This window comes from Paramormyrops kingsleyae, chromosome 10 (assembly GCF_048594095.1).
Source record: "Paramormyrops kingsleyae isolate MSU_618 chromosome 10, PKINGS_0.4, whole genome shotgun sequence".
NCBI lineage: Eukaryota > Metazoa > Chordata > Actinopteri > Osteoglossiformes > Mormyridae > Paramormyrops > Paramormyrops kingsleyae.
This window is the reverse complement of record NC_132806.1, coordinates 24,559,379-24,584,618: the sequence shown is the minus strand read 5'-3', so window position 1 is coordinate 24,584,618 and position 25,240 is coordinate 24,559,379. Positions and strand designations below refer to the sequence as shown.

General features: G+C 46.7%; 1 protein-coding gene across 3 annotated transcripts in view; it reads left to right on the top strand.

Moving 5' to 3' along the window:
- Positions 1-25,240, top strand: part of LOC111855503 (connector enhancer of kinase suppressor of ras 2) — a 95,289-nt gene that overhangs the window by 24,965 nt on the left and 45,084 nt on the right. For all 3 annotated transcript variants that reach the window (XM_023834577.2, XM_023834576.2, XM_023834575.2), the window contains exons 2-7: positions 6,477-6,640; positions 14,951-15,153; positions 15,561-15,648; positions 20,547-20,588; positions 23,450-23,569; positions 23,804-23,863. In XM_023834577.2, coding sequence (XP_023690345.2) covers positions 6,477-6,640; positions 14,951-15,153; positions 15,561-15,648; positions 20,547-20,588; positions 23,450-23,569; positions 23,804-23,863 — 677 coding nt within the window. The remainder of the gene's footprint in view (positions 1-6,476; positions 6,641-14,950; positions 15,154-15,560; positions 15,649-20,546; positions 20,589-23,449; positions 23,570-23,803; positions 23,864-25,240) is intronic.

Here is a 25,240-nt window from a genome sequence, read left to right as displayed (position 1 = left end):
CAGAGTTGAGGGACGAGCAGTGTTTCCGAAAGCGGCACCCAGATGCGAGAAACCACAGGCACCGTAAGCACCAATAAATAAAAAAACCTGCCTTTACATAAACAGGGAGCATTATAATTCAAGACACTAATTAATACCGCCAATGCCAAGGATATTGATACGTAAATACACTGTACCGAATTATATAAATATTATATAAATATAATATTTATACATTGTTAATATGTACCTGGGCTGTCTCCGATCTGCTTCTTCCAAGCTGATGAATCATCTGCTGCCCTGGGAAAATACAGGAATTGGGGCTTGTGGGTAATCGTGGTGAAACATTAAACCAAACTAATCCTCGGTTTGGTCCTCCGACAGCATCTGTGTGCCCTTAGCGTGCGGCATTAATGCATTCGCTGGGGGGGTTGCTGCATCCCCCAAATTCTGGAATCCAGTTAAAATGTAAACTGTTTACATCGGTAAATTTGTGTCGACAGTAAGGCCGCAAATGTGTGAATCGACCAGGGGCTCTGTCTGATGTGCCCGGCTGTGGGTTCAGACTGACGAGAATCAGCCAAGAGATAAGAAAGCAAATTAATTTAAAAGTATAGGAAGCTAAGTTAAGGCCATCAGTAAATAACAAGAATAATAATAGTAATGATGGAATAGATGCACTTCATTTATCCCCATGTGGACGTCAAGTACTTTTCGCATATCCTTCCGTGCTCTCCATGAGAGAAGCAGACACGCATGTACAGGTTAGAGCAAATTATGAGGTCAGCGTGTAGGATCAGCCAGTGTGCAGCCACCCTGTCGTTGGGTTAAGGGCCTGACAGTGGTTTGATCACTCTGCTGGATGCGGGATTCAAACCCATGACCTTCCAGACACAGCCACTGAGCCCTAATCTGATGAGCAACACAACACTAACAACAGCAACAATAATAATAAAAGTTTATGCTCTAGCTAGTCTAACATTGTTTTGAATTTATGCAAGACAAAGGCATAAAAGCATAGAAGCTTCAAAGTTTTTTTTTAAACTTTATTTATAAATAATGTCTATTTTAACCATACTGTCTGCATAAAACATCAGGTAATGCTTGCACCTTCATAGTGCATTCATAGAATATTAATAAGCAGCATGTATGTATGTACATACTTTAACAGCTTTAATATACATTGATACAAGCATTATATGATTATACAATTGTAATGTTTGTTATCATCATATAATGTTCATTATGAAGGTGCGGTTGATGTAAAGTGTTACCAAAAATTGGGAATCCTATTGTTAGAAACACATATGACCCATTACATGCCATAAATGAAAGATACACTGAGTTTAAAGAAGGCCACCCACTTTGCCAGCTGTCACCCCATGTGACGTCCCATGTGACCCCCCCCAGCGGCTCCAACGCCATGCCGGGGGGCACATGGCGGTTTTGGAGACAGGGCCGAAGCAGAAAAGGGGTTGGGGGCAAAGTTCCCCCTCTGTCCATCTTCACGCATGACTGGGAGTCAGCCAGCACTGCTCTAGGTCGTCTGGGGGAGTCATTCTCCTGCCTGGCATGTTCGACCTTATTTCTCCGTTAGCTGATTGTCATTTACGTGAACGTGGGTTTTACGACCGGTTTTTATCAGTAACGATAAGAAGAGCGCTAGGACTGGAAGATGCCGGTGTCCGCTTGCGTTCTGTCTACATCTCAGGCTCTCGCCTCCAGGTTTCACTGGCCTTGGTGCCGGCATGGTTAAACCGGAGCTCAGTGGCGCCCCCAGCTGGCTCTGCTGTCCCGAGCCGTCAGGGGACCACAGAGGTGTCAGCTGGAGGAGTTATTATTAGATGAGTTGAGTGTTAGTTTGTTGCGTCACGCCGTGCGGGAGGCAGAGATGTGGGCTACGTTCCTCTCTGCAACCAGGCCGTAGCGTGTTACACGTTTATTTTAACATCGATTTTCGCCGTCCTTTTGGAAGGATTTCCTTACTATCATTAAGTCTTTAAAACCCTGTATGTACTAAAAACCAGTTTGCTACACACCGGAAAACTACAACCGATGAATAAGTACCTGGTGATATTTCCCATCCATTATGATTGATAGCCTATAAGAAGGGAGAAAGGGGCACAGACACTAGGGGTCGCCCATGAGTGTGTGAGTGTGTGTAAAGGGAACTGGGACTGGTACGGGGTCATAAATAAGCCTGGAGCCCATCCCAGGCTGTCGACATCCAGAACAGGATGCTTGCCTGTCCCAAAACGCACGCCTGAGAGATATTATTATACAGCAAACTGCTTAGCATGTGATGTTATTTGGGGTACAGCCATATATAGAGTTAACCATTTTTACTTGGCCAATTCAGGTTAAGTACCTTGTTCAAGGGTACAGCTACAGGAGCTGAACTCGCACTGGTTTTTGCACACTGTCTTCACTGCAGGTGATTCAAAAGTACACCGAGTGCCCCCGCCCCGCCAGAAACTGTGTCAAGGTTTCCATGTGAAAGACTCGGGTGAATCATGCTTCAGTGCCCCGATGATAAATGCGCATCGGCTCGCATGTCATGTGAGAGTAGCGTTCAGCTAATTGTACTTTCAGCATTCTGCCTCTCCAGACTGCACAATTAGGGGCGATTCTGGGATTTTCAGGGCAGGGTTAAGAGGAGCCATAATTTACAGAGAGAGTCCAACCTTATCATTAGCCAGTGATATGTTTCGAATCGATGAGTGATGGGGGAGGGAACACTCTAGAGGCCAATCAGCTTTCAGCTGGGGCCTGTGCCCCTGTGGCCCTGCCCCCTATATATATATATATATATATATCCCGTGCGGCACTGGCATGTGCTGGCTGTACCCGGGAGCTGCTTGTCACCACTTTATACCCGGTGTTCACTTAGTGAAGCATGTTCCTGTCTGCAGTCCTTCTGAAGACAAACTTGCTCCCATTGCATCCCCTTAATCAAGGATTCAAGGATTCAAAAACTTCATCATCATTTATTCAAGTACACTGAAACACTTGCTTGCCTACCACCATACGGACTTAACATGTAACAGAATAGTTAACAATAACATATATACAATATACATACAATATGTAGAATATACCAGCAATAGAATATACAAGTTGGACAACAATGTGCCGAGGTTCCAGTGGTAGTGGTTCATAAATAATTACTAATGACTGGGATTATAGTATGAGTCAGTCTTCTGTGCCCAGAACTTGGTCCCTTGTTGCTCCTCAGATGAAAGGACATTCTCCTCTGTCGACTTGGTTTTTCAGGCACCTGAGAGCAGTACGCTAATCGCCGTTAGCCTGTGTTAAGCTACGTCCTTACACTTCTTTAATCTGCCAGTGTTGCCGAGTGGCTGACGCATTCTCTCTACTGTGTTTTTTCGCTCATAGAACGTTTACCCCCCCCTCTGTCCTTAAGTTCCCCCAAGCGTTAAATGTTCCTGGAGATGTTTCGTCTTTGTTGTTCTGCGGGAGGGTCGTCAGAATTCTCAGGATAAATTATTCAACAGAGGTTTACATTATACGCCATCCGTCTTTTACCTGCTGATCCGGGACAGGGTCACGGGAGGTTGGGAGTCTACCCCAAGCGCACTGGGAAGTCAAACTGGCCCACACATAAGCTATGGAAAAGCTAGGGAGACTAATTAATGTGTCTTTGGACTCCAGGAAGACTCGAACCCCTAACTCTGAAGGAGTGAAGGTACAGTACTACCCACTGTGCCACCTTGCTACCAACTTTATGTCATGTTCCCATGTTTTTTATTTTATTTTTTTTTGTTTGGAATGTGATTGTAATCTTAGATCGCTGGAGTGCTGTACTGATCTGCCCATGTTCATTGGCAATCACCCCTCATCTTGACATTCACAGTGTCTGGGCGTGATGAAAATCCCGGCGGAGCCTCCTTTGACCGTGTCATTCGCCCAATCAATCACGAGGCGGTCGCATACAGGTTATCTGGAATGATTTATTCCGACACCTGCGGCAGCTACTGGGGCCCGAAGGAGCTCAGCACCTTCCAGCCTGGTGTTTTTTGGGCCGTGACGGGGATTTCGGCATCTGGAAAAATGCTCTCAGCGAGGGTTTTGCGCAGACCCCATTTCCGTGGAAGCGCGGTGCATTTTTTTTTCCGTTTATGGGAACGCGGTGGGGGGGGGTTACAATAGAGTCGTGCTGTTTCCATCAGAGACCTGGTCAGTCTGAGGCTGTATTTTCCATCCTGGAGCTGTTCAGCAAGCCCGGCTTTAGAGGGATGAATGTGGAGCGCTGTCCTTCATGGGGGGAGAGGACTGTTTCTGTTTGGGGGGGGGGTGGACTTTTTTCTGGGCGCCGAGAGGAGGATCAGATGGAAAACGGAATGGTGCAGCTGTTCCTGCAGGTTTTATTATATGATAAGCTTCAAGCTTAAATGCAAGCATGAGTTTAAGCCTTAAATTTCAGTCTTTTGAATTTCTACTTGAGTTTCGGGAGCTATGAGGCATCCCCTTTGCAACCAATAAAAACCACCCAGAACACTAGTTTGGATTGGATGCCGATGGCCTCCTGCCTTCGCTGGGAACCAGCTTCTCTTTCCCAATTCATGATGTCATAATACTGGATAAACAGGCTTAGTCTAATATCCAGGCCTCATTAGCTAGAGAGAGAATCATTGCTAATGCTAACGGGCCACTGGGTCCGAACGCTTTAAACTGCCGAGATGTACATTGAGAAATCCCTTTCATGCTCTTACCAATCCTGGTCTTAGGGACCCCGCAATGACTGACAAACCAAGGCCTCTGGAAACTTCTGCGTCCTGTCTGAGAATGCTGCGGTAGCCCGTCAGCATTAGCATCTGCAGTGCCCTGTTAGCATTAGCACCTGGGCAGGACATGAAGGAGGTGGCAGAATGTGCTCTGATCCTCCCTCTCATCGCTTCGCCGTCTGCGTGGCTCAGGAGAGGGGAGATGACACGTGGCCAGATCGCCTGCCTGCTATTTCTCATTTCCCTATATCCACCAAAATGATTAGCTCGTTAGCTGAATAACAGACTAATAGAATGGAATTAGCAGTATAATCGTGTGAAATGTATGAAAAAGGCAGGCAGGTACCACACATTAAGGTGACAGGAAGCATGCTCTCCTGTGCTGGACCGTCCATCTATCTTCCCTGACCGCTTATCCAGAACAGGATTGTCCGAATATCCCAGGAAGCTATGGGCACAAGGTGGGGTACATCCTTAATGGGAGGCCAGACCATCTCTGGGCGATTTAGAGACAGCGATTCAGCCAGTCGTGTGTTTCTGGGCTGCGGGAGAAACCCTGTGCTGGCATGCGGAGAACATCCACGCTCTCTCAGGGGAGCATCAAACCGTAAGCCTCGAAGCGTGCAGCTACAGGTCCGCTGACTGATCCTCCGCGCCACCTCCATGGTGCCAGTCCGCAGACGGTAAATGGAAGAATTTTGTCCTAGTTACAGAAGTAGTCAGCTCTTAGAATACATCTCTAACAATATTATTCAAACAGATTCCCCACCGGATAAACACCAGCTCATTTGTATACAAAATATGGTCCTGGGTGGGGGGGGAGAGGATGCTTCCTATTTCTCAGAAAAATAGCTGTAATTTAACAAAGGGGCATTTGGGGAGGAAATTGCAGCTCATTGTGCTTGCACAATATGCTCAAGCACAAGATCGGCATTCCTGCATCACGACCAAAATAAGACGTCAGGTCGGGGTGTTTCTATGGGCCCCCTGGCCTTGGAGTGGTATTGCGAGCTTGGAAATTTATTTTCCCGCGCCTCCACCCCTCCACACTGTACCCCATCTCACTCCCCCCCCCCAATAACCTTCAGCAGGATAGGCCACTATCTGCCTTGTATAACTCCAGAACACAATTTCATCCCATTGTCGCTATCCTGCGTGATCCGCCATGATTAACGACACGCTGGTCGCACCTTTTCGTATAACAATTAAGAAGTCAGCAATTCCGAAAATGGCTCACTGGTGTCAGCGGCAGCACCAGACGGTGTCTTTTGACAAATCGACTTGATGACAGATCGGCGTGCTAATTTAATTCCTTCCATTGCTTAAAATATGTATTTTTCTCCTTTATTAAGCGACTACGTCGGAAGGCAATTTAGCGAATCAGATGCGATGATCTATTAGGCCTAACAGCAGTCGTTAGCAGTCAAGATGACTTAAATAAACAGCTGCGATGCAATCCGAATGTGGTATGATGTGTTACCCATATGAGCATCCTGTGAATGCAGCTTCTAAGTCCACCCTTGTGCATTCCTAAAAGATGAGACCCTGAGAACTTTACTCAAGACATGCTAATTAAAGTTATGTGTACATGTGGCAGAGGGGCGTATCGAGGGGGGGGCTGTAAAACAGAGGTATGCGAAACTGTGAATCAGATACTTGAGTCCTACCTAATGATCTTGTTAAGCAAAGTAGCACGTAAACCACCCCCAGTGAGTCGTCGCACTTGGGCTAAACGTTCTCCAATTCCCACAGGCCTGGACGACTGCCTACAGCAGTACATCAAGAACTTTGAGCGGGAGAAGATCAACGGAGAGCAGCTCCTGCACATCACACACCAGGAACTTGAGGAGTTGGGCGTCACCAGGATTGGGCACCAGGAGCTCATCTTGGAGGCCGTGGACCTACTGTGTGCATTGGTGAGTGCTCACATCAGTGTCCCGGTGTCAACTCTGTCCTCCTGGAATCCTTGCCATCTTGAACGGTGGATATTTCTTGCTGAGTCTGCTAAGTGCCTTGTGACTCTTGACATGTTAGTTGAGCTAAATCTGTTCAGCCTCAAGCAAAGGAGACTGAGGGGGGACATGATCCAGGTCTATAAGATTCTAACAGGTTTGGATGCTGTTCAACCAAATAGTTACTTCAGCATTAGTTCAAATACAAGAACTCGTGGCCATAGGTGGAAATCAGCGGGAGAACATTTCAAACTGGATTTAAGGAAGCACTTCTTTACACAGCGTGTAGTCAGAGTATGGAATAGTCTTCCTGATAACATAGTGCAAGCTGAATCCTTGGGTTCCTTTAAATCAGAGCTAGATAAGATTTTAACAACTCTGAGCTATTAGTTAAGTTCTCCCCAAGCAAGCTCGATGGGCCGAATGGCCTCCTCTCGTTTGTATAGTTCTTATGTTTTTATGTTCTTATGTTGAAGTCACTGGTTTACTGCCCCTACAAAGAGGTTAACACACGTGCAAACTTAACCAAGCTGCAGTCTGTTTTGGTCGACAACTAGGTTCAACAAGATGTGGGTGAACCTCCAAGCTTACCAGCATCAAAGTGATTAAAGCAAACCAATGAAATTGGTAGGAGGTTGATGACACGTAAAGGACTTGCGATGGGCTGCCTAGGAAAGAGCAGGCTTCCTGTTTCCCATTTTGATGAAGAGGAAGGTCGAGAGACGTGGTGGTGTTGGGTCCCATATGCGTGTCTTTCACCTTGGTGTCCACACTAGTCCGTGTTTCTGTTTTGTGTCTGTGCCCTTAAGATATGTTGTTGTTTCCTTACAGTCAACCTCACTTGTAAATTTACCCCGAGGATACGATTGACGGTCAAGCCTACCTTCGGAGAGGAAATTGCCCGCTGGATTTACTGTGCCCCATTATCACATTTATTAGGCTTTGGACATAATGCATGACATTTAAATGCAAAGACTTGTTTTTTGTTGCTGCATGAAGGGAGGGGCTATGAAGTATCACACAACACTCATCAGGAAGGGGCAGTGTGAAGATGACCTCACTATCTTTCCCCGACTCTTTATACTGATTTTCTTACTGTCTCTCTCTAACTCCTCCACACTTCATACTTCTCGCTTGCTCCCTCATTTCTTCGCATTTCACGCTCCTTCATTACGCCATTTGTCCCACTTAGCCATACGGTCTCCTTCTGACTTATAAATTCTAACCGCCCTTTTTCATCTTACTAAACTGGCTTGCCACTAATAAACTGTTATTTTCGCTCATTCTGACCAGTTAAACACACCCCCTCCCTTGTAAAAAATCGTCAAAAATGAATGTGGCAGTCACAGGAATCCCGACAGGAGGCATGATGCGTTTCCACACTGAAAGCACCTGCTGAATACATGGTTATGGCAAATCAGTGCAGAGCTTGTTGGGGTATGTACAAGGCTACGGCAAATCACTGAAGGGCTTGTTGGGGTACCTACAAGGCTACGGCAAATCACTGAAGGGCTTGTTGGGGTACCTACAAGGCTACGGCAAATCACTGAAGGGCTTGTTGGGGTACCTAAAAGGCTACGGCAAATCACTGAAGGGCTTGTTGGGGTACCAATCACAGGATTCTTTCTCATTGACTTGGCAGTGCTGCAGACCAGTCAAACGCAGGTGAACATTGTGTTAGCCAACAGCTATTGGCTATGTCTACACCAATCCATTTATACAATGGAAGATCTGCTGTCCTAATAAAGAAAAAAAAAACATTTCTGAGTAGAAGGCTCAGGGGTTAACATTGTGGACTCATACACTGTCCTCTGTGCAGCATGTGCTGTACCCTTCCTGGCTTAGGCTGAACATGAATTGGGGTCAGAAGCTGATATGCTTGGAAATAGCTGTTGGCTTCTTATAGTTAACTGTGCTAGTCAATGTCGTTTTTTTTTTATATCCATTAGTAATAACTGAGGTAGACATGGGACATTTTCTTGTCTTGCTTTTATTGAAGATCACTTAATGCATTTTATAAAAGGTAAGATTTTTACCTATTTATGCAGCCATTGATTGCACCGGTGCATCCCCGCGGTATTGCCCTCCTGTGATTTATAACGATAAACCTTGGGATCCATATTCTTAAACCACTGCGCTACCTGCAGTTCCATTCCGGATGTGGGGTGCTGACCATAGGCCCCCTAAAGTCCCCCTTACCTCGTGACACCTTTAAGAAGTGAAATAATCTCACATCATCAAACAAAACTGCCCTTGTAGTCCCTCCATTGTTCCGTGTCCATATTCGAAGCGATGCAGCATTTGAAATAATAACCGACAAGTTCCTGGTACGTGATGTAATGACGTAGTGGGTTTTTTTTTTTGGGTTACACCGACAACAAGTGAATTTTTATAAATGTCTGTGAGGATGTATATTTCAGGTCAGTGCTGAAAATAGTCAGTGAATAAATAGTCGCACAGGGTGGCACAATTAAATTATTAAAATGAGCTTAATTCCTTGTGCCTTGATGATGTCATCTGTGAAAAGACTAATAGTGTAATGTACCTTCCATTTTTTTTTGGGGGGGGGGGGTTGCCAGTGTGCTGAGCATAGCACAGCCTGCTGACCTGTTTCTCACAATGGCATACAAAATTTTAAAAATTAAAATGATTATCGTGTTGTCTATACCATAAGGCCTTTTTGGGAAGTAAAACAAATATACGGACACCTTGTATGCGTAACGTATGAGTCCGTAAATTATATTGTATCGTATGTCTAACATATCAAATTATATTTCTCACCGTTCTGTATGCATAAGGTATGAGTCCATGAGGGATTGCATTGTATCTCTGGATAGCTGAACTGATCAATGATGTCATTCATTGCATGCCTGATATATCTCAGTCATGTGTGATATCTGAATCCTCGAGTGATTGCATTGTATCCCTGGATATCTGAATTCATGCGTGATTCCGCTGCATCTGTAATTATCTGAATCCATGTATGTTCGCATTGTGTCTGATATCTGAATCCATGTTTGATTACATTGTATTCCAGGATGTCTGAATTCAAGCATGACAGCATTGTATCTGTGAATATCTGAATTTATATATTATTGTAATGGATCTGATCTCTGAATCCATATGTGATTGCATTGTATGGCAGGATAGCCAAATTCATGCATGATTGGATTGTATCCCAAGATATCTAATTCCATGCGTGATTGCATTGTATACTAGGATATCTGAATTTATGCATGATTGCATTGTATCCCTGGATATTTGAATCCACACGTGATTGCATTGTATCTGTGAATACCTGAATCCGTGTATGATTACATTGTATCTGATGTCTGAATCTGTGTGATTTCATTTTATCCCTGGATATCTGAATCCATGTGTGATTGCATTGTATCTGTGGACAACTGAATCCAGCAACAACAGCATTTTTTCCAGGATATCTGAGTCCACCAGTGACTGGATTGTATGTCTTTCTCAATCTATGATTGATTGTGTTGTGCGCCTAACTGTATGAGCGATTTCAGAGCCCCACATAATACTTAATACCCTTCACTCCCAGAGTTCCCAGTACTTTAAAACTGGCAGACTGTGGAATTTGAAGTCCATCCACTAGCAGCTTTAATCTGAACCTTGTCCCCGACCTCCGCCTTTATCACCTGCCACTTCAGCTGATTTCCAGCCTGTACTCATGTCAGATGAGGTCTTACCCGCATCTCCTTCCCACTCTCCCATCAACATGATTAAAAATGTAATCAAAAACAAATTACAATACAGTTCAGTTCATTGAAGCTCAGCCTATGAGACTGTAATTCCGACCGCTTTTCCGTGTCCATGGCAGCCAAATAAACAATCGGGAATTTTTTCTGCCCATCTGACTGCACTGAGATCTGAGATGGACTCTTGACCGAAGCTTCCGGAGCAGCTGTTTGTGGAAATTGGGGGGGTGGGGGAGCGGGTGCAATGAAGTAGGCATCAGCGTAGTTAAGGACCTGGATTTGGGTCACTGCTTCCAGCAGGGCTGGGGGGGGGGACAGTACTGAACATGAACCTCTGCTGTGAACATGCTGTGAATCTCCCCCCCCCCAGGTTAAGATTATTAAAGTGTCTGTTGTTAATTTTACTGGCACTGTAAATGCATCGGTTTGTCTCCGAAAGCTGCAAAAACGACATCTGTAAAAGGTGTTTGTGTTTGTAGTGGTCATGGTGTAAAGGGCTGCTGAGATTTGGATGGAGGGGGTTTGGAGTTGATTGGAGTGGTTTACCTCCCCCACTGCACTGCCCTTGGACCCGTGCTACAGTATCCGGTTGGAGGTTTTTATGCACCACCTTCGTCTTCAGTGATAGACAATATCAAACTCCTTTAATGAATAAAGTAATTAAATACCTCCTCACCGATCTTCTGCTAAAAAATGCCCTTCATTGCAGTCCTGCATAACTCAATTAGGTCCCAAAAGTGGAATAACAGTACCTCTAACATATAATCCTGCAGATGTCTCATGTAATTATGGGTAGTTTCTCTATTCCGTGTGATTCAATAATTACAGTATTTAAGATAATATGTTAAAGTAAGTGTTTGTAAGTACTCATTTGTATAAAAGTCTAATGGGACCCAAATGATGAATCTGGAGTTGTGTTATTAATATATAACGAAGTAAATCATAAGCATTATATGATCATTTGCAATACAGATATATATATATATTTAGTTGATTTTAATTGCAAATATATGTTCTGTATAATATGTGCATAATTAAGGTATAGATGTCTGTTTTATCCTCATGGGACACATTTAAAAAGTTTCATCACTGAATGACTTATAAAGATGTTCTGTATACAAACACACCTGTCAGTGTCAAGATGCATAAATCCTTGATTATGCTTCAGTCATTTGTCACCGCTGTCACCAATTTGGGGACCCAGCTGCTTGTGATCAGGGACACCAAGCAGATCAGATAAGGTCTGAGTCTGAGTAGCGGAGGTGGGAGAGGAGAGCTGTACTTTTGCAAAAGCCGCTTTATGCTACGTTCAGATGTATAGCACGTTCTGAGCTTTCAGGATGCCGGTGCACAGACAGTGCTGCATGGCCAGACCTTACGTTTGCACCTCAGAGGCGTCCTGGCGACTTGGGGAGACCAGCAGCAGGATGTATCGACTCATGAACATGTTGTTAGGAAAGGTTAAGACCCATGTGTGGACTCAGTTTATATTACCGCATGTCCCCCACAATGTAATGAAAACCTGGCATTTTCATGTTGTGGGAACCATTTTTCGGGTCCCCACAAAGATCTGTGAATGCAATCAAAAAACAAAAAAATGCTACAAGTCTCATATTTTATTTGGTTACTTATGGTCAGGGTTAGGGCTGGGTAGGGGTTAAGGTCATCATGTTGAGATTAGAGTTTTCCCCATAGAAATGAATGGAGAGTCCCCACAAAGATATAATTACAAACCTGTGTGTGTTTGTGTGTGTGTGTGTGTGTGTGTGTGTGCGAGCGGGTTTACCTATCCTTATGGGGACATAATGTCCCCATAACGTGATTAATATCCGTTTTTTTTCCCTTATGGGGACCAGTTTCCTGCAAAAACTCTTGTATTTTGTTAGGTTACTTATGGTTATGGTTAGGGCAGGGTGGGGGTTAAGGTTGTCATAGTTAGCGTTAGCATTTTTCCCATTGAAATTAATTAGCGGTCCCCATAAGGATATGTTTACCCTACATGTGCGTGTGTGGGTGTGTGTGTGTTGGGTCGAATCTCCTTCATGCTCAGCAAATCTCCTTGAGTGAGTCACCTTTATGCTGAGCATGTTTGTGAGTCGTCCGGCAGAATGGGATCTCGTGGCTGCATTGTGTCTCATGGAGTCATTGGGGTGACAGTTGAGGGGGGTTGGGGGTTGGCGTCAAGAGAGGGTGAAGGCACAAGGAATGGCTGTGCCAAGGTGAGTCTGGGAAGAATCCACCAGGTATCACGCCCGGTGCCACTGGGAACTATAGAGAGCCATCAGAGAAGTGGCAGGCGAATGCAAATGTGCTCCGAGTGGACCGCTGGTCCTGGGGCCGGGGAGCCTGGTAACAACCAGAGAGAGACGGTGCCGCTCTTTTGGTCTCTCTGGCCCGCATAATTCAACCTGTCTGCTCCACAGATCCCCGTTAGCCGGGCCGGTATCAGGACTTACAGGTAGCCGGAGTCTCTGTCATACACCTTTTTATGCTTGAGACTCCCCTTCATTTGCAGCCTGGTGGTGGTGGTTTGGGGGGGGGGGGGGGTTTCAGGTGAGCCTTGTGGACTCCAGGGGTTTTTGGCAGGTCAGGTGGCCTTTTCAGACTGTTGATCTGCTCCCAGACACCATGGGGGGGAGCTGTCGGTTGTGAAATTGTTACCGTCACACTTGTCTGCTCCACAGGCGCACCCCGAGAGAGGTCTGCCTCCCCAAGCACTGTCTCTCTCCCCCCGCCCCACCACGGTTTGGCTGCGGGGGGAGCCACTGGACCAGATAGGTCTCATTATTGCAGCGCCACATGAGGCAAGATGGGAGGTCTCTCCATAGGAGCATAGGAGCGAGGACCATCTGTGCAGGACCAGAACGGGGACGGCAAGCAAACCCCCGGGAATTTTGGGGGAGACGGGTATGGGGGGTGTGCTGGGGACCTCTCCCAGCAGAAATCCACTCCACGACGATGACACGCTCTGCGTCTCCGGTGACCTGCCCCTAAATTGGGTTTCCTATTAAGTTCTTGCCGAAATCTTGGCCCATTTCTAGTAGGCAAGGCCGTGCCGTCCCATTATGAATAGAGCGCGAGTACGGGGAAGAAGAAAAAAACAAATCGTAAGGAAAACGATAAAAACATCAGACTGGGTGCAATTAGTGGCAGCTCAGCCTGTGGTTGCCATGGCAACTGACGAGACTGGCGGGGGGGGGGGTGGGGGGGTGGTGGTGAATCTGAACAGTTCGTCGTCACCCGCTTTCAATGCAGGGCTGTCGATTAGTACGATTACGCTGCCACGTTTGTGTGCAGGTGACCTGTCCAGCCAGCCTGGGGGCCACGTGTCACTTCCTAGCAGCCAATGGGAGGGCTTGGTGGAGAAATCCACCACTCAGTGGTGGTTTCTAAAGCCTTCGGGAAACTTCAAGGGTAGGGGGAGCAACATGGAGGAGCTGTAACAGGGGGGGGCTTTTTATCTAGAGCATGCATGTGGTGACCTGCAGGCTACCAGATGCATCAGGACCTGTAGGATGTACCTGCTTGCGGTGAGGTTAAAGCTGTCTCTGAATTTTCTATCTCTTAGAGACCCTCCTTTACATACCACAGTTCAGATATGCAAGCAGTCGAACCAGCAACAAATTCTGCAATTCGTCTTCTGTGGAGAATTATGGCACTCAGAGCGGCACAGACGCAAAAGGCCTCGTCGATAAAGCCAGGCTCCCTCAGCACTGATGCATTTGGGAAGTGTAGTGTGTGGATGCCATGTGCTCCTGCACCAGCCAAACCATCCAGAAAGTGCTGGAGGTTGGGTGATGGGGATGGTGGTGGGTTTGGGGGTTGGCCTGGTCCAGCTGGATTGAGCTTGGGCTGCAAGGCATCAGGTGCACTCTAGTAAGATGGGCTCAGATTGTCTCCTGCACCTGACAGTTCCCTCTCCTTGGCAGTCAGAGGAAACTTTTGGAGCTCTGCCTTCTTCAAGCCTGAGTGGTTCTTCCTCTGGGGGATGTCAGACCTGAGGGGGGGGGGGGGTGGGTGGTTAGATTGCAAGGTAATGGATGGATGACTGAAGCAAGCGAAAGCACGTTGCTATGGTGCCCTTCGTACCCCTATTGCCCTGTTTGGCTCATGTTTACTCCAGGCAACGTTTTGCTGCACTTTCAGTGCCGCTCCCCACCGTATCCCACCTGCTGTCTGGACGCTGGTGACCATGGTGCGGCTCGATCACGTAAACACATGCAAACTCGTGGGCTGTGCAAGATGCCTCCAGGTGGTTAGTGCATCTTGGTAGCATTTGGTTAGAGTATCTGAAGTGTGTCCCTCGTGTGTCATAAGTCGAGGTGAGACCCAAGCCCATGTCCCAGGGACCTTGCTTGTCTCTCCAGATCTCATTAATCCTTGATTGCTTTTATCAGTGACTCTCCTGACTAATGAGATGCAATAGCTCACTTAATTAAGTTGTGAAAGATTAGGGTGAAATGGAACCAGATTTGCTATGTGACGCCCAGGGCTTGGGTTTCGGTCTCGCCTAAACACATGTCTCCCTCTCTCTTCCACCGGGGGCCTCCCGTCCCAGAACTATGGGCTGGAGACGGAGAACCTGCGAACGCTGTCCCACAAGCTGAACTCGTCCGCCAAGAACCTGCAGAACTTCATCACTGGCCGACGACGCGGGGGCCACTACGATGGCAGAGCCTCACGACGCCTACCCAACGACTTCCTCACCTCAGTGGTGGACCTTATCGGGGCAGCCAAGAACCTGCTGGCCTGGTTGGACAGGTCAGCGTCTGTCCGTCTGCTCTGCCATTCGTCCGTAGTCCATCAAGTCATTTGGTATCCGCGATACGCAGAATTACTCTCCTTGCTAATTGCACAGTCTGTATGCCTGATGAAATGGAAAGGTTAATCTCCTTCCTCGTCCTGTTAGTCTACTGTCCTTTTGACTCATTCTGCCAGCTTTATTAATACCAGCCAGATGCTGGTTATGTGCCCAGGGTCCAACCTTTTGGTTTAATGAACAGCACTACAAACTCAAACTTAACCATACTGTAGAAAATGCATTTTTTGACATATTCATGCAATTAAACCCTTGATCACTGACTCGAGATGTTGGCTGCGACTGCCTCAAGCTAAGATCTCGAGCCAGGGGTCGTCTGACGGACGCCCGTTCCTCCTGTCTCCTCCAGGTCTCCGTTCGTCAGCGTGACGGAGTACTCGCTGTTGAAGAACAACATTGTGCAGTTGTGTCTGGAGTTAACCACCATTGTGCAACAGGCAAGTCTGCCCCCCCCCCCCCCCCCCCCCAATGAGACTCATCAAGCCATCAAACGGGTCCTGGGCTGTTTTCTTAGGGACAGTCTGTGGGAGGTTAAGGGGCGTTGAAATTTCAAGGTGTGCGGACTCACTGTTTCACCTTTCTTTGTCAATCATGAGATCTTCTAGGGCAGTGTTTCTCCACCCAGTCCTCGGAAACCCCAAGACAATCCACACTTCTGTGCTGGGTGTGCTAGGGCATGGGGTCTCTGGGGGTCCCTAAAGACCAGGTTGAGGAACACTGCACTAGGGAGAAACTCTGCAGTTAGGGAGAGTCGAGAGGACCAGGTTGAGAAACACTGCACTGGGGAGAGACTCTGCAGTTAGGGAGAGTCGAGAGGACCAGGTCGAGAAACACTGCACTAGGGAGAGACTCTGCAGTTAGGGAGAGTCGAGAGGACCAGGTCGAGAAACACTGCACTAGGGAGAGACTCTGCAGTTAGGGAGAGTCGAGTGTTAGGGCCCAGTCCAGCCCAGACAGGTTAGGTCAGTTACTTAGTGATAAGCCCCCCCTACTGCTGTACATCCATAGCTCCAAGTTATCCCTGAGTAACTTCCAGCAAGGTCCCGGCTTGGTGTAGCTCTCTCCTGCACTCAGTGGGACGCTTACAGATCTGGCACTTAGAGAGTCGTGGAACGGACACCACAGCGGGCATTCCAGCACCCCTAGCTGTGTGTCAGGTATTGAGCGACATGCATGGGGAGGTATGTGTATGGGAGATGGGGGGGGGGGGGGCAGATAGTCAGAACACTGTCTCTCCAAATCCAGCAGGGGTCCGCAAAGCCGCAGCGAGCCAGGTAGACCTCTTAATGAGGTCCCTGTGCACCTCACCTTCAGGCCCTGTTATTTTTTGCCTCTCTCAGTCCTCCCCCCCAGAGAAAGTGCCGGCACATTCCCTTGTAAAAGGGGGCAGGCCTGCTCCACGTCTATCTAAGGCAATTAGCTTACTCCTCTTTCAGAAGGGGCTTGCCCGTGATTAATGTGGCCCGTCTACACAGCTGGCTGGTTTATTTGTTTACTGAGCAAGCACCTTAATCGGCCAGTGTGCCCCTAGCTCCCTGAAATGAAAGGTCTCACTGTTCCAGTTCCCTTCCCTCGAGATGCATTCAATCGCCACGGCAACGGAAGCCCGGCTCAGACCTACATCCCACGGAGAGGAAGCACACCCCAGATACATCCTCCCGCCTGGCCACCTCGTCAATGCCGACTTTAAGGGGATGGAGTCCGCGGGGGTCTTGGAATGTCCGGATTCCCGATATTGTCCCTTGTGCAGATGGTCTATCCGTTGCTCTGGGGGCGGGGGGGGGGATCTCCCCACAGTATCACATCAAAGTGCTCTCCTCCTTCTGCTTCCTTCCTGAAGTCCTTGTCAGGCACCAAATTGCTCTGAACAGTGTTGTCTGAACTGCCCCCACCCCCATTTAGGAATTGCCCACATTTTCCCTCCCAAAATAAGGCCTGTAGAATCATCCATCCATATTTTTTCTCTGTAATGCACAGCAATGCTGCATTAATACTGAGCATACACCAATGCAAGCTGTGATACCTGAAACACACTGATTATACACTGATACCTGAAACACACTGATTATACACTGATACCTGAAACACACTGATTATACACTGATACATGAACCACTGGTTATACACTGATATCTGTGGCACTGAGTATGCACGGATTATACTCTGATATCCGTGACACTGATTATGCACTGAGTATACACTGATTATACACTAGTACCTGAGCCAGTGATTAATTGCTGATTATACACTGGTACCTGAACCACTGATTGTACTCTGATATATATGACACTGAGTATACACCTAATATAGACAGATACCTGAGGCACTGATTATACACTGATACGGATACCTGAGGCTTTATTATACACTGATTATACACTGATACTTGAGGTACTGTTTATACACTGATTATACACTGATACCTGAGGCACTGATTATACACTGATACTGATACCTGAGGCTTTATTATACACTGATTATACACTGATACTTGAGGTACTGGTTATACACTGATTATACACTGATACCTGAGGCACTGATTATACACTGATACTGATACCTGAGGCTTTATTATACACTGATTATACACTGATACTTGAGGTACTGGTTATACACTGATTATACACTGATACCTGAGGCACTGATTATACACTGATACTGATACCTGAGGCTTTATTATACACTGATTATACACTGATACTTGAGGTACTGGTTATACATTGATACTGATACCTGAGGCTTTATTATACACTGATTATACACTGATACTTGAGGTACTGGTTATACACTGATTATACACTGATACTGATACCTGAGGCTTTATTATACACTGATTATACACTGATACTTGAGGTACTGGTTATACATTGATACTGATACCTGAGGCTTTATTATACACTGATTATACACTGATACTTGAGGTACTGGTTATACACTGATTATACACTGATACCTGAGGCACTGATTATACATTGATACTGATACCTGAGGCTTTATTATACACTGATTATACACTGATACTGATACCTGAGGCTTTATTATACACTGATTATACACTGATACTTGAGGTACTGGTTATACACTGATTATACACTGATACCTGAGGCACTGATTATACACTGATACTGATACCTGAGGCTTTATTATACACTGATTATACACTGATTCTTGAGGTACTGGTTATACATTGATACTGATACCTGAGGCTTTATTATACACTGATTATACACTGATACTTGAGGTACTGGTTATACACTGATACTGATACCTGAGGCTTTATTATACACTGATTATACACTGATACTTGAGGTACTGGTTATACACTGATACTGATACCTGAGGCTTTATTATACACTGATTATACACTGATACTTGAGGTACTGGTTATACACTGATACTGATACCTGAGGCTTTATTATACACTGATTATACACTGATACTTGAGGTACTGGTTATACATTGATACTGATACCTGAGGCTTTATTATACACTGATTATACACTGATACTTGAGGTACTGGTTATACACTGATTATACACTGATACCTGAGGCACTGATTATACACTGATACTGATACCTGAGGCTTTATTATACACTGATTATACACTGATACTTGAGGTACTGGTTATACATTGATACTGATACCTGAGGCTTTATTATACACTGATTATACACTGATACCTGAGGCACTGATTATACACTGATACTGATACCTGAGGCTTTATTATACACTGATTATACACTGATACTTGAGGTACTGGTTATACATTGATACTGATACCTGAGGCTTTATTATACACTGATTATACACTGATACCTGAGGCACTGATTATACACTGATACTGATACCTGAGGCTTTATTATACACTGATTATACACTGATACTTGAGGTACTGGTTATACATTGATACTGATACCTGAGGCTTTATTATACACTGATTATACACTGATACTTGAGGTACTGGTTATACACTGATTATACACTGATACTGATACCTGAGGCTTTATTATACACTGATTATACACTGATACTGATACCTGAGGCTTTATTATACACTGATTATACACTGATACTTGAGGTACTGGTTATACACTGATTATACACTGATACCTGAGGCACTGATTATACATTGATACTGATACCTGAGGCTTTATTATACACTGATTATACACTGATACTGATACCTGAGGCTTTATTATACACTGATTATACACTGATACTTGAGGTACTGGTTATACACTGATTATACACTGATACCTGAGGCACTGATTATACATTGATACTGATACCTGAGGCTTTATTATACACTGATTATACACTGATACTGATACCTGAGGCTTTATTATACACTGATTATACACTGATACTTGAGGTACTGGTTATACACTGATTATACACTGATACCTGAGGCACTGATTATACATTGATACTGATACCTGAGGCTTTATTATACACTGATTATACACTGATACTTGAGGTACTGGTTATACACTGATACTGATACCTGAGGCTTTATTATACACTGATTATACACTGATACTTGAGGTACTGGTTATACACTGATTATACACTGATACCTGAGGCACTGATTATACACTGATACTGATACCTGAGGCTTTATTATACACTGATTATACACTGATACTTGAGGTACTGGTTATACACTGATTATACACTGATACCTGAGGCACTGATTATACGCTGATTATACACAGATACCTGAGGTACTGATTATACGCTGATTACACACTGATACCTGAGGTACTGATTATACACTGATTATAAACAGATGCCTGAGGCACTGATTGTACACTGATTATACACTGATTATATACTAATTATACAGCAGCACCTAGAGCTCCGACACCCATCCTTCTGGCTGCTCTGCCATGTCCGCCTAGCCACGTTCTGCTTATTGCTCAGGCAGCTTGGAGCCTCTGAAGCTTCTCCCACTTAGCTCACCCCCCCCCCCCACCACCTCTCCCCCCTCACAGATCACTTTCCTGGACGGCGCCGGTCTCGTCCCCCAGCCTAAGAGCTTCCCCCTCAGACCTTGCTTTCTGGCCTCTCGGTGCCCTGCGAGGCTTCCCCAATGCCCTCTTGGCCCCTCCCACGCGGTGCGACCGTGACAAATGTGTGGGGTGCAGCAGCATGCCGAGTTTAGTCATTGGTCTCCACTCGGGGGGGGGGCGGTCTTACATTTGATTCGTCGTCTTGGTCAAATAGTAACATGTGGCGTCTCCTACTTGAAAAGACTCCTGCTTTATGTGTAAACAGAAAGATTTTCAGTCTCATTTTCTCAGCCGTGTGTGTGTGTGTGTGTGTCCCCTGCAGGACTGCACTGTCTACGAGACGGAGAACAAGATCCTTCATGTGGTGAGTGCTCTCCCTGCCCCCTGCCGGACTGTGATCTTGCCGCATGCGTGTGTGTGTGCATGTCGAGCATAGTCAGCTGGGTGCTCAAGTCCTCTCAGCTCCGTAAGACCACGCCTTTTAAATGCCCCTTTAAGCACCGATTGGTTGACGATTCTGATGGGACGGCCCCCGAATGGTAGTTTCGATGCACCGGCATCTCGAAATTGCCTGTAGTGCGTGAAATAAGCACTTAGGGAATGGATGGTTGTTCCCACTGCTGTCATAGGCTAGAAGTCACTGTCATAAATCATTTCCCTGAATAGCGTGAAGTGACGTCTGTAAAACTTGCTTTAGCAAATTGATAGATCTATTTTTATGAGCCGCGCGTTTTGGGATTCGAAGCGAGAACGTGTTCATGGGCACAGTGGTCTGTGTGTCAGTCTGTGATCCTTTACTTCTGTGCCGTGCTGAGTCAGGTGGTCTCGTATGTCGGTTAATTTCTTTGGCAACAGGTTTCTCTGTCCTCTTCGTCCTCCATTTTTCAAACTAAAGTGACCAAAAAGCACGTTTTTATTATTTATTAGTTATTTTGCTGGTATATGATAAATGGGAGTTAGCAGGACGTCCACACAAACACAGGAAGTGTGTGCGTGAGTTTGCATGTTTCCGACCCCACCCACTCCTCCCTGACTCCTCCCCAGCCATCACTGTCATTCGGCCACTAGAGGGCGAACCGCTGCCCTGCTCTGGATCTGGTGACACGGTAGTGCTGGACCTCCCGGCTGCTGCATACTCTGAGCTCTGAGGGTCACTACAGATGCAGGGTAGCCTGCTGTGCATGTGTGTGTCTGATGTTTATATGACATTGTAGGGACCAAATGTATAGGGACATTCTTTTGGGCCCCACAAGGGAAAAAATAATTTTATATGTGAATGTGAATGCAACCGACAAACTAAAAATGCCAAAAGTCTCGTATTTGGTTTGGTTACTTATGGTTAAGGTTAGGGCTGGGTAGGGGTTAAGGTCGTCATCTTGGGATTAGTGTTTTCCCCATAGAAATGAATGGAGAGTCCCCACAAAGATACGAGTACAGGTCTGTGTGTGTGTGTGTGTGTGTCTCTGTGACAGGAGACCCTTCCTCATTGCCATTGTAGTCAGTGTGTCAGACTCATTAAAGCGACTGTCAGCTGGGTCAGTATTACTGTAAAAATGATTGTGTCTGTCAGTGTGTGGGGGTCAGTATGAGTGTACATACACACACAGGTTTGTAATTATATCTTTGTAGGGACCCCTACCCGCCCTAACCTTAACCATAAGTAACCAAATCAAATATGAGACCTTTGGCATTTTTGCTTTTTTGATTGCATTCACAGATCTTTATGGGGACCTGAAAAATGGTCCCCACAATGTCAGAAAAACAGGTTTTCATTGCATTGTGGGAGACATTTGGTCCCAACAATGTAATGTAGACCTAATCCACACACACACACACACACAGATGTAGGGTAAACATATCCTTATGGGGACCGCTCATTCATTTCAATGGGAAAAATGCTAACGCTAACTATGACAACCTTAACCCCCAACCTGCCCTAACCATAACCATAAGTAACCTAACAAAATACAAGAGTTTTTGCATTTTTCGTTTTTTCATAGCAGTCACCGATTTTTATAAAATACAGTTTTCCCAGGAAACCATATGGGAAAAAAAACGGATATTTATCACGTTATGGGGACATTATGTCCCCATAAGGATAGGTAAACCCGCTCACACACACACACACACACACACACACACACACACACACAGACATGCCACCGTCTGGGTTATTTTAAAAGGTGCTCCTGCCTGTTCCTTTAAAGGACATTTTTGAGCTTTCCGGCTCACAGTCAATGTTCAATAATGCAAAGCCTCACTTCTGCTATCCCCAACCCCCCCCCCAGCCCAGGTCTCCTGCCTCCAGCAGTCAGATGGGGGGGGGGCTTACACGCGCACGTGAGAAAAACTGGGCACTCACCCACCGTCTGGCATGCCATCATCTGGCCACGCCCCTCCCCATACCACATGGGGTGAAGTCAGCCCCCCTGCAGCCACCCTTTGATGGCAGTGCAGTGTTTTGGGAGGGGGGGGGGGGGAGGCGGGTTGCCCGGTCATCTCACTGCGGCTGGTGGGGGGAGGGATGGTGTGGGGAGTGCGCTTTGGAGAACTTGCTGACCAACCCTTTCAAGCGGGCCGTTCACACACGGCGATAACGGCGGCCCGTAATGGCACCTATTAATCACCGCAGCCGGGCCGGCCCACAAAGAACGGCAGCCCGCCGGCCATGAAAAATGGCCCCCGTCCTCTACCTGCTCATTAAAGAAACGGGCCAGATTTATAGATATTTTTGCGCAGCGTTTTCCCTGTTGATGTGGACGCGCCGACAACGAGGCCGGGGGCTCTGTAGAGGCACCTCCCTCGGAGAAAGGGGTACCGTCTTCCTCTGATGACTCCATCTCTCAGTCCGGGAGGGCGTTGGCACCAGGCCCAGCCTTTGGGGGGCAGCCCGGAGGGATTGATGGCAATAAAAATGATGCGTGTAATCATATACCTGTGGAAAGACCCAGAAGAAATGACATACGACACAAATGTTGTAAAGTGGTTTGGAGGCTGAGTGGGTGTTGTTGTAGCCCATCACCTCTAGGGCTGTGGGTTCAAATCCCACCACTGGCTGTGTGCATGTGGAGTTTGTGTGTTGTCCCTGTGTTTGTATCCTGCCAGCTTCCGTGCCCTGTGCTTCCTGGGATTGGCTCCAGGTTCACTGAATAAGTGGATATCGCAGGCAGATGGGTGCGAGCATATGAAGCCATGTCATGTGACAGCGCCCCCCTGTGTCCGCAGTGTAAAACCCTGTCTGGGATATGTGACCACATCATCTCGCTGTCCTCCGACTCGCTGGTGTCGCAGTCTGCCCACCTGGAGGTGGTACACCTGACCAACATCATGCCCACAGAGGGTCTGGTAGGTGCCACCACACCTATCAGTGGTCTTAGGCAGGTACAAGCATGCTTGTAAGGATGACAGATGTCTAAGAAGGAGAACCGTGTAAAAGGCCATGTTTACGACGGAGAGCAGATGATGTTTTGGACCCACTTAAGATAAGGTCTAATTTTTCTTTACTGATTTCTCGATGTCATCGCTCATTCCTGGTATTCCCTCTCCTCTCCGGAATCCTCTGCCTGTCCTGTCGCTCAGGGGATGTACATCAAGTCCACCTATGACGGGCTGCACGTCATTACCGGCACCACCGAGAACGTGAGTGTGCGCAAGACGCCGCTACGCTGTTATGGAAGCAAACAGGGTGGGGATTAGGACTGGAAATGGTGGGGGGGGGGGGGGGGTGCTGCTTTATAGAACTAAAGTAAAAAAAAAACCAAAACAATGAAAAAATGTAATGATCATGTTACTGTGCATGTTCATATTTCAGTTGTCAGTGGTTTTTGGCTCTTTACTGAAAAGAGATACACACCCCCCCCCCCCCCCCCACACACACAGGTTTGTAATTATATCTTTGTGGAGAATTTCCATTCATTTCCATGGGGAAAACTCTAATCCCAACATGATGACCTTAACCCCTACCCAGGCCTGACCTTAACCACAAGTAATCAAACACAATACGAGACTTCTGGCATTTTTAGTTTTTTGATTGCAGTCACAGATCTTTGTGGGGACCCGAAAAATGGTCCCCGCAACGTAAAAATAATATAATATGTATATATGTAATATAAACATAATCCTCACACACACACACACGCAAACTTGGGAAGAGAGGATCTCACCGTCCACACGGCGCCATGCCCCCCCACATCGGATCAGCTCCGCTTCAGGGCTACTGGGCTTGCCGTCAGGTGGTGTGTTTGGCATAAGGCCCCGGTGGGGGCCCGTTACCGCGGGCTTAGCATGCTGACTTGCTAGGTGATGAAGCCGCTTGACCCACCCACAGTCCCAGAGACCTTTCCAGAGGGACTCAGTCTGTAGAGCGTTCCCTCCAAGTACACCGCCACCTGCTGGTCGGTTTGTTTTACTGCCACTAAACTGGCTGTCACCCGTTCTGCCTATGATTAAGCAGGAACTGTACTTTTCCCTTTCTAGCATTTAAGGATGACATACTCCTGAGAGACTCGTAGACTAGTGCAGACTTTATATGGCTCCATGCTGCCCCCGGTGTCTCGGTGGGGCAGCACCAAATACCGTGAGGAATTTACCCGAATCAAGACTCAGCACTCCCTTCACCCCACCCCCACCCCTCCTCCTTCCTGATGAGGGTGAAAAAGTGCACATCCGTGGCACGTGATTGGCCTCCTGAAGGCGCGCCGCTTCAGTTGCTACGCGACTCCACTGTTACCCGGGAGACGGTCGTCAGCCACTGAGAGCGGAGAGTAAGGGTGCGTCGTGCTCCCCCAGCTGGGTGATGGAATGCAACTAAACGCCTTCCCTGCGATAGGCAGCAACTGTTGAGGGCGGGGGGGCAGGCGGCAGAGGCCGCTGGAGGGACCCCTACAGAGACGGCAGTGAGACAGACCCGAACCGACGCCATGTGGCCACAGGCCGGCTTGCTTTGCGTTTGCGCTTTCCCACAAATCCTTGTTATTCTTGCTAAACTCACTATCACCTGTTCTCTCGTTAGGCTAA